General features: G+C 27.4%; 1 protein-coding gene across 2 annotated transcripts; it reads right to left on the reverse strand.

The window, feature by feature from the left end:
• Window positions 1–3,831: 3,831 nt before the first annotated feature.
• Window positions 3,832–8,457, reverse strand: LOC124913974 (probable inactive purple acid phosphatase 27). 2 transcript variants are annotated; one of them, XM_047454437.1, is made up of 13 exons: window positions 8,334–8,457; window positions 8,001–8,235; window positions 7,804–7,895; window positions 7,645–7,714; window positions 7,418–7,540; window positions 7,236–7,328; window positions 6,831–6,960; window positions 5,994–6,075; window positions 5,782–5,914; window positions 5,088–5,293; window positions 4,869–4,994; window positions 4,453–4,762; window positions 3,832–4,299 (listed from the first exon to the last, which is right to left on the reverse strand). In XM_047454437.1, the coding sequence occupies exons 2-13, from the start codon at window positions 8,202–8,204 to the stop codon at window positions 3,994–3,996; spliced, it is 1,875 nt and encodes a 624-aa protein (XP_047310393.1). In that variant the 5' UTR covers window positions 8,205–8,235; window positions 8,334–8,457; the 3' UTR covers window positions 3,832–3,993. The 2 variants fall into 2 exon arrangements, with proteins under 2 accessions (XP_047310393.1, XP_047310384.1); XM_047454428.1 differs by lacking the exon at window positions 8,334–8,457 and having other exon boundaries at window positions 8,001–8,255.
• Between the last annotated feature and the right edge of the window lie 2,301 nt (window positions 8,458–10,758).

Here is a 10,758-nt window from a genome sequence, read left to right on the forward strand (position 1 = left end):
AACTAAAGATTGGATGTGATTCAAAAAAAATGACAAATTCCATTCAAGACTTCAGAATTTGGAAATCACTAACCATGAAAAATGTCATATTGGGTAGTAGGACCAAGTCATATGATTCAGAATGATAATACATTTCTCATATGATTCTATTAAAGGTAAATTTACCGCTAACTGATATACTATTTCAGCATTTGAGTCAATGTGTCAATCTGGTTCAAGCTGTCAAACAAAAGATGTACGTGTACTGCAAAAGAGAACCTGCACCAACATTTTAACTTATATAATAAACCCTGTCCCAAGCAATTATTCATGCATTAGCTTCTTACATTGTCTTTCACCAAGCATTCAGATGTGAATATCTAGCATTTTTTTAAAGTCATAAGAACATTTTTCTGCTTGGATTGTAATGAGAATAATGAATTAGACTAGATTTGTTGTGCTGCCACTACTGGAAATCTTTTGTTATAGAGAGGAGGAGAAATGAGAGATTTTCTTACTAATCAAATGTGGATGTTGGCTGTTAATGAGCTATGTTACCACTTCCAGTTGAGGGTTGCTCTCTTTAAAACTTTTCAATAAGTTCTTAATTACATAAAGGGGTAAACAATCAACACATTGTTCATGGTTGTAGATTACCAGCGGTGAAATTTGCATAAGAATGAGCAACGTCTGATTTCACGAGATTGTAGAGTAATAGGTTGATGAAGTTTGTGACGTAAACTTTCATCACAAATTCCGTGACGTAAACTTTCATCGCAAATTCCGTCAAAACATTTTGGTCAAAAAAAATATATCAAAAATTCCTTTTCTACACTTTTTCCTATTTTTATTAATTTTTCTGACAATTATTATTTTTGTCACAAATGACGTAGGTAAAATTGTTGGAACATTCTAATAATTTTTTTTTGTAGTGTATGTATTGTTTTTGGATTGTCCTGAGCTTTCTTTGTTGAGTGGCGACTTTCGCGATCACGTGAACCATCGAAGAACTTTACATTTTCATAAAAAAATAAATGTCCAAATATGATTTAATAGGCATTGAATTGAACTTAAAAGTATATAAGATAATATAAATCCTGAAGTTTCATAAAGAAATGTGTATTTTATTGTTAATTATTTTTTAACCACAAAAAACACAAAAATGGCTTAGACAATATTGATGATGGATTTATGTTCTTGCTAAAAGAGAAGACATAAATTATGTCCTTAGATGTAGTTTGAGAATGAAGGAGTGCCAAATATATTCTTTTGTAGATCAGAGAGTCTTCAAATAAAGATAAATTAGATTATAAGGTGTTAAAAAAAATAAAGAAAACTGTTTTTCTCCTATCGTGTAATTCGTATTAAAAAAAAATTGTTCTAAAAAATCACATTCAATTTATAATGAGTTTTGATTTTTATGACTTCAAATCCATATTTTTTTTCAAAAGAAAACTGATTTTCAAGTCCGAGATTCCATCTATTCTTAATCCTAAATGGAACATAGGGATATCATCCGTAGGGCATGAGGTAAGACAACTTATGTATTCAGTTGCGTTTTCAATATATTAAATAATATTATTAATTATATATTATAATATTATTTTCTTTTTCTTTTATATTAAATATATTATATATATAACTTTTTATCTGTATTATAATATAAAACATTTTTATAACTTTATTTATATAATTTTTTTTTATCTCTTTCTATGTTATATATTTAATTCGGATATATATATAAATTATAAAATTTATAATTATTAATTTTAAAAAAAAATAAATTAAAAAAATTATTTTAAATTTTAAGAGTTATAAAATTTGAATTTACATTTGCCTCCAATCCTAAAAACATAGATTGTCTATCCAGTTATAATTTTTTCATTATTTTAGTAGTTCTTTACGTGAAGGTAATGAAAGTAGAAATCTTTTCATTCCAAATTCTACTTGGAACATTCAAATTTTAGTCAAAAACATCTTTTAATAGAGTTAAACAAAAATAGGAAATAGGGCCACAACCAGACTAATTATAAGGTAAGACAAGATACGACCGAATGGCCTCATTTTTTAAATATTTAATAATAGAAAAATGATAGAGAGCGCGACTTGAGACAGCGACTGGGAGCGCGATGCCTATGTGGTGTGCCTACGTGGGTTGACAGGTAGAATATTCTCTCCTTTTATTAATTATTTTCTCTCTCCTATTATTAATAATTAGTTACTGGAGAGAAAATAATTAATCGTGAAAATAGAAATATTAGATAAACATTTATTTATAATATTTATAAGTAATAAAACTAAAAAAATATTAATAAGTCAATATAAAACAAATAATAAAAAAAAGAAAAAAGAGGCCATAAAAAATATTTAATAAATAAAAGAATTGAAAAGTCATAAAAATAAAATAAAAATAAAAGAGATAAATTCATAATTCAACTAATCATTGATATTAATTAGGGTTTAGAGTTTAGAATTTAGTATTTAGGTTTTAGAGTTTAGGATTTAGAGTTTAGGGTTTAAGGTTTAGGGTTTATAATTTATTTAAACATATTATTAAAATATTTAATGTGAGAATTTGTTGTAAATTATTGATTTATTTTAACCTTTAAATGAGAGATAATAAATATCAAATAAATGAGTAAAATAATAATCGTGGGAATATGGATAAATGAGATAAATTAATTTGCAGAGATAGAGAAAAAAATTATTTAATAAGAGGAGAGAGAAATTAATTAATAAGAAGAGAGATAAAATAATTAATAAAAAGAGAATATTCTACCTGTCAACCCACGTAGCACACCACGTAGGCATCGCGCTCCCAGTAGCTGTCTCAGAGTCGCGCTCTCTATCATTCCTCTTAATAATATTATATGATTAATTTTTTTTTCCTTTAATATTAAATATATATTATACAATATATATATATATATATAAATAAATTTTTTTATCTTTTTTTTTAATCTGAATTATAATATATTAATTATTTATATCTAATTTTATATTATTAAAATTTAATTTATTTTTTATTATTTTAAAGTCCCAAATTTAAATTTTTATTAAACCTCAAATTCTCAGAATTTGCCCTGACCACAACTTATGCATCTATTTTAGAAGTGCTCTTTAACAAAAGTTAAAATAGATTTGTACTAAGTTTGAATACTAAACATATAATCATTTTATAAATAAAGATAATAACGGACCAATTAAATTAGATTAATTTTATTAAATTTATATTAATTTATTATATTTAAAAAAAAAATAAAAGAAATAAAAGTTACATAAACCCCATAAATATCAAACCTTTGGTACTGGTCCATGTTAGTACAATCTTTAGAAAATTTTATAGCCGATTACTCAAGAAACAAGAATGAAAGATTGACCAAAATTCGATTATGAAATAATAACGAAACGTACATATTGTTTTAAAAGCGTAAGACGATACAAGAGAGACATAAATTATTAAATGATTGAGACTGAACAATTTATCATATTGAAAACATTTACCTTTCAATTCAGACATTTCTAGATTAAAGCAATGAAAAGTAATATGAAATTCACAATGAGTTAATTATAATAAAAATAGACTTAAAATAAACTTTACAAAGAAGTCAATGCAATCCTCCGGATCATCGATGTTCCGATCTCCTTTCTAGCTCTTGTCATTGATAGTTATTTATTTAGTTTATTTTTGCAAATCACATATGTCATTTCATTTTATTTTTTATATTTTGAGTTGGTCTATGAAAAGAATCATATTATAACTTGTACTGAACTAATTTCACCATTTACTATCTTCATCAACAATGAATTAATGAAATGGTTTCCATTAAACATAAAATAAAAGAGAAATACATAAATGACTCAATGAGTATCAATAGACAAATTTTAAGAACCTTATAATTTATTTATATATATATATATAGCACATTTTAAATGCTAAGAAGCTAGCCAGTCTTAATTAAAATCACACAAGAATCATATATGGGATTTTCCCAACAATGATGAATTCTCAATTCAAGTTGCAAATGTGGTAGGTTCACAACTATCATGCACACATGCTAGCACATCTCTATAGTCCCTCGAGATGGTGAATGAATCATACACTTTACCGTCACTACTCTTCTTGTACTCGAAAAGAAGCGAGGATTGATTAAATGCAGTTAGTTTCACAAACCCGTAATCGTAATCTTTGTACAGGCTCCAACTCGTCTTCACTTCACTGAATCCCGACAAATGGCTTCCTCCACCACCCACAACCACATGTATGGTTCCGTTTACAGTACCAGAATAGTGCGAGGTTTCTGAGTTAACACAATGGTTCTGCATCAAAAGACAAAAGGAACAAGGACAATTTAGAGACACTTGTTGTTTCTGTTTTCTGTATATGAACCCGTTGTTTGTATCTAGAAACGGTTTCATATATAAAAAGGGAAAGATTTTGGCCAATGAAAAGCAAGTTTTATTTAATATTACCTGGTAAATTGGACAAGTTCTCTCATAGTTGTGTACATGGCCATAAAATGCAATGTCCACCTTATACTTCTGCCAGAGTTTCTGCATACTGTCACGACCCATGGGCTCTGCGAATGAGCCTTCGAGCGCATAATATTCGCCCGACGAATATCCAAGGACTCGATGAGCGGTAAAGATCAGCCATGGCTGTTTCTTCCTGTCTACTGATGCAAGACATTTCTCAATAAACTGGTATTGTTCAGAACCCTCTCTCCAGTCATGTTCAGTATCAGCAACGCAGAAATGGAACATGCCATAATCCGCCGCATACCTGTCCAATCAACAATTAAATGAAGTTTACAAATCAAATTTGAGCAGACTTCATCCAAAAATCTAAAGATATGAAAAGAAAATTTGAATTAATGTTCTTTATTTACCAAAACTTAGCTCTGTTCTCAGCTGGAACATAGAACATCGTCTCAGCTAGTACACCACATTCCCCACCTGAGTCTGGGGTGTCATAAAAAGAACCCGACCCCGGCCAATCACGTTCGTGATTACCACTTCCAAAAGAAAAACAAAATTCAAACGCATTTTAATAATTTCATCTAGCAAGTGGATCAAAGTAAAACAAACCAACTTCAAATAAATAGAACCTTGAAACCATGTATGGTACAGCTGAGGCAATGGGTTCAACCAGTGAAGTAAATTGATCCCATTGAGATAAATAACCATTAGCATATGTTATATCTCCAATATGGAAAACTATATCTATGTTCTTCAAGTCCTTTATTAGTTGGTCAGTTGTATTGAGAGAGCCAGGCTGGTAATTGCTATACTCGTTTGATCCATCCCGCTCAGCCTGAAAATAGAAGACACAAGTAACAGATTGTAAGCTAACCTTTTTGAAATTTAAATGTACAGGGAAAGAAAATTATCAACTAAAAGAAGAACTTCATATCTCCAATTAATCTACAAAAAAAATATCAATAAAAAAAGAAGTGATAATTCAAAATTGCCTCTGCAATTCATCATAGAACCTATAAATCCAAAATTCCATATTATTTATGTACCTTCATACATATGATTCAATGTGGTATTTATTAGTAGCTATGCAAGTTTGAAATTGCAAAAACTAATGCAATTTGATACTTTGGATGAAAACAGTTTAAAAACTAAGAATTTAATATTGCTAGCATATATTGCTCATTTGTCAAAGAAATTTGGGATTTGTTATGAAGCATTCTCAACCTTAGCTGAGTTATGTCTTAAAAAATTAGTTTAATGAAATTGAACATATTTCCAGAAACAGTTTGTTGCAAGTTTGGGAAAAAATGAGGTTGAAGATACCTTTCCCATATCACCAAATATTATGATCTGTTGTAATGACTCCTGGCCTGGATATGGAGATGCTTTGAAGGAATAAGGTTTGCTCCAAACATATGAACCATCGGACAAAAGGTGACCCATCTTGTAAGTGTACCTGAAAATGTTAGCATAAAGGTTTCAGATGAAAGTTTGAGCATAAAATACTCTCTATGCTTCAATCTCTAAAGACATACAAAGTATTTGGCCATAAATCATTCAAAAAACTTGTGTGAATGAAACCAGGATCACGCCATCCAACTGTCCGAGCAGGTGCTCCTGCAGAAAACAGAAGATGTGTCATGTGATGCATCTATGATACATTAGAAAAATGATTATAAAGATTATATAGGAAGAGGTAAAATAGAGAGACTAGTTTGCAATAAAGAAAAACTCAAGAGGACAATGATTTACATAAAAAATAATGTGGAAAATGTTAAATCATTTCACTTCTTTAATTATTTATGTTGCTTCGTTTGATATTAATAATTGGAAAGAAACGTGTTTTGTTTCCTTAACTTTCATAAAAAAACTCTTGTATCAGACTTGTTTTGCTTCCTGAACTTACGAAAAGGCTTAAATTACATTCCGTCATCATTATTGATTAAACTCCATTAATACGTTGATATGCACTTTATAAAAATATATAAGAATGAAATTAAGGAGTTGAAGAAATTGTATAAATAAGATTTAAGAACTTAACAGAATTAAACAAGAAATGACATGTAATTTGAGCTATTTTTAAAAGTAAAAGAACAAGCCCCACACAAGTTGATGAAGCAAAAGCCTTTAATGTGAGTTTCAGGAAGCAAAACTAACTTGTTTTTCTATAGAACTTTGTGGTATATAATACCAAATGGTCTTTATCTACTTCTTAAAATCGACTTTGATCTCAACTGACCACACTTTTATATTAAATGAAAAAACAGGCGAGAGATCGCATTCCCAACTGGTCAATTTGCAAGTATATTTTTCATATTGTGCCTTAAGAAGCTATCAAACAAAATTTAGCTGATGAAGTGATTCATACTTACCACACATGCTATTCCTATGAAATGTCAATGTTCCTGCAGGTGATCGCTTCCTTGGGCCTCTGGTTAGACCCCATTCAACAAAAGGAACAGCTTCATCCAAATTATATCCGCTTGTCCAAGTTACTGTCATCTGTATATGGAGAAGTTAAAAACCGATGAGGGAAAAAAGCAAAAAATTATTGAAATCTCAAAGGACTAGCAAATTAAATTCAAGAAAGACTAATCAATGGATAGCATAACACTACACATGCTTTCAGTGAGAATCGAACTGAGACCTCGAGGTGGTAAGCCCCTTAGTCCAAGTCTGATGACAGTGAGTTATTGAGTTTTTATAACTCTAAAAAGCATTATTAAGGCTTCCTTCAAAATAAACTAAACATGATTGTTATGAAAGAGGCAACTTACTTCATTCCAAGATTTTCCTAGAGCAAGGCGTGGATACAGTGGTGCCTTAGGCTTATGAAATGTAATTGAATTCGAGACCGATATCAATTTAGGCTGCAAAACCAATGACCAAGTAAGATGATCAAATACAGTTCCATTAAGATCAACATGTGAACAATTTACTAAAGAGTTTCTTAACAGACATTTGATAGGCCTCCAGTAAACAATGCAAAGGAGAAATCGGCTCGTTGATTAATCAACAGGAATTTCAGAGTATTTTTCCCTGTCTTTGTGTAGCCAGGATTGGAGAAATTCGCATACGTATACTGCAATGACAATCCAAATAACACAACACTGGATTAGACAAGTGCCAATGAGAGTAAGAAATTCTCTCTTGAAATAATAATAGAAGATAATTAAGCAATCAAACCTTTATGGGGGATGTACATATATAGGGCTTCTGATCTTTAAAATCATCAGCCGAGTAACAATTTGATGAGCTGCCAAAGTAAACATCTTTGTTAACACTCTATATTCTAGTTAAGATCAAAAGAACAGTAATGATCAACAGTCTTTCAAGAGGACATACTTGAAATTTGCAGGTGAAAAAACCGCAACCCAATCATCCTTAGATGGATTTGCATATTTAATAACTACCTTAACCCATTCAGTATCCCTTCCCTGTATGTAACCATAAAAGGAAAACAATAACATCGTGATCTGATGACGCACAGAACCCGTTTGTAAAAATGCCAAATAGAAGAAGTAACATAATAAAAAACCTACATTCAAGCCAAGAACAAGTGGGAAAGCCTTCACAGAAGCCGAATTGTGAAGCGAAACTGTAGCTTTATGAATGGCGATTTTCGAAAGAGGCTGTTCACCACCACTGATCGAACCCTTTTGAGCTGAAACTAAGAAGGAGGAGGAGAGAAAAAGCAAAAATAATAATATCGTCGGCAGAGCACTGATAAGCTTGAAACTACCCATTGTTGTGGAGTCAAAGAAAGGTCGAAGAAGACTGTAAAAACAAGAAAATTAACAGGATTTATAAAGAGGGCGATAGGATTAAGAGCGAAAAAGACGATTTTTATGCCGCAAAGATTCAAATAAAGATACCAATTTGACTTGATTTCAAATAATTTAAAATCCGATTTAGTAGTAGAGCTCGTCCATGCATATCTTCATCCCGGTATCTCTCTCTATATATATCTATCTCATGTAGATGATGAAGTAAGAACACTATTTGAAAATTACTTTTCTCCTTTTAACTAGGAAATTTGAACAAAAACAGTTTGTTTGTTTTTTGTTTTTTTTTTTTAATTTAAGGATCTGATTGTTGAACTAGCTTTAAAAAAAAATTGTTAAAGGTATTTTTAAATGATTATAAAAATAATTTTTAAGTCATTATTTAAATTATTAAATAACTTTTTACTTTATTATAATTTATATGACTATTTAAATTATTAATTATAATAAGAATATAATATTTTTAATAACAAATCACTATCTTAATGGATTTTCTATTTGATAAAAAAAAAAAAAAAGGAAAAAATCTATTTGCTTTGGGAATAGATCACCTTTTGTAAGTTATAATATCTAAGTTTATGAATAAAGTTTGTATGGGTATATAAAAGATAAAATATTACACACTTTTTTTTTTTTTTTAAAGAGTACGTTAAAGCTTATTTTTTGGTCTGGAAATTAATGTTTTATGCTTGTTTTTAATTGGGATGATATTTTGAATAAGAAAAAAATGCAACTTCAAATCAAAAACTAAAGGACAAACGCAACCTAAGGTTTATTAATGTGATTATGACCTTGCATAGTTGCATTATATATAATAATAATTATAATATAAATAGTCAAGTTGCTTAAATATAAAATAATCTTAGGCCATGTTTGATTCCGCGTTAATAAGTCGTGTATGGGCGTCTGCATAATAAGCTACTACAGTAACTTTACTTAATAAGTTCACGCAAAAAATTACAATCAAACACACTTTTACGTTTAAACTCAAATTTCTCTTTACCTCCCTCCTTAGAGTTTAAGATTATAATCTCATATTATAATCTCAGCGTTTTTCTCTTTCATCACTTTAAAATATTTTTTTATTCATTCTCTTTCATCTATTTCTAATCATTTTATTCATTTTCTCTCATCTATTTAATCTCTATCTAATTATTTTATTCATTCTCTCTCATCTATTTAATTTTTATAATCATTTTATTCATTCTCTATCATCTATTTTATATATTTATAATATTTTTATATATTTATATAAAATTATTATAATAAAAAAACATACATTTAAATATATTTTTATTTTTTATTTATAATATATATATATCTTAATATATACAATATAAATACATTATAATTTTTTTTATTTATAATTATAATTTTAGAAATTAAATTAACCTTAATTATCCAAAAGTATCAAATTACATTTAAAATAAATTATAATACGAATAAATGAGAGAGCTTGAAAATAAATGAACAATTGAAAAATTAGATCAAAGGTAGAGGTAGAAATATGAAAAATATATATAATAATAAATTTTTTTTTTTCATCATTTATTTTAGAATATATTATTTTTTAGTTTAATCCATTTATTAAAATTTAAAATTATATATTAATAATTTTTTTTTATAAAAATTAATATATTAATATAATTTATTTTGAAATATATATTATTTTTTAATTTAAATAATCTATTAATATTTAAAATTAAATAAATAAATAAATATATATATCATTATATATATAATATTAATTATTAAATAATATTATAATTATAAAAAAATAAATAAGTTGGACATATAAGCTAATCAAACATACCCAAGATTAACGATTGAATAAACTAAAATTATTATATAAACGTACTTGAGAACAAGCTGACGTCAATAAGATGAGAATAAACTGAATCAAATTAGCCCTAATATTATATAGTTATATAAGAAAGTAATATTATTAACATATTTATATTAAAAAAAAAATTAGTGTATACGTAGTTATCTTTAAAAAAAAAGTTTGATTTTTTTTAATAACTAAAAAGAAAATTATAAGTTAATTGTTTATATTTAGTTATTGATTTATATTTCAAAAAAAATAATAATATAAAAAAATATTTAAAATTAATTTATAAAAAAAATGTCACATCATTTAAATTGATAAAATTATTAATAGGATAAATATAATTTAAAATTTTATTATATTTTTTTAAATTCAAGCGTTTCAAATTTGATATAGGAGTCAACAAAAATTCATATTATTTTGAATTCAAGATATAAAATTTATATTTTAAGTGACAAGTTATATATATATATATATATATATATATATATATATATATATATATATATATATATATATATATATTATTTTTTAAATTTTATCGTTTCAAATTTATATGTGCGTCAACCCACAAATTAACAAATCGACCCGTTATTTTAATAAAACGGTTCATGCATTGTGATGCGAGGACTCAATAAACGGCATTTATTTATGTATTATATATATATTAAAATTGACTGTATAAGC

The sequence above is a fragment of the Impatiens glandulifera genome, chromosome 1, assembly GCF_907164915.1.
Source record: "Impatiens glandulifera chromosome 1, dImpGla2.1, whole genome shotgun sequence".
In the NCBI taxonomy this organism is placed as follows: Eukaryota; Viridiplantae; Streptophyta; class Magnoliopsida; order Ericales; family Balsaminaceae; genus Impatiens; species Impatiens glandulifera.

What these genes read in the sequence shown, in the direction of transcription:
- LOC124913974 (XM_047454437.1), bottom strand. Translation starts at nt 8,204, where the DNA reads ATGGGTAGTTTCAAGCTTATCAGTGCTCTGCCGACGATATTATTATTT. An exon ending in TTTTCACCTGCAAATTTCAA is followed by an intron (nt 7,715 to 7,803) that starts GTATGTCCTCTT and finishes TTACTTTGGCAG; the next exon opens with CTCATCAAATTGTTACTCGG. An exon ending in GAGAACAGAGCTAAGTTTTG is followed by an intron (nt 4,763 to 4,868) that starts GTAAATAAAGAA and finishes TTGATTGGACAG; the next exon opens with GTATGCGGCGGATTATGGCA.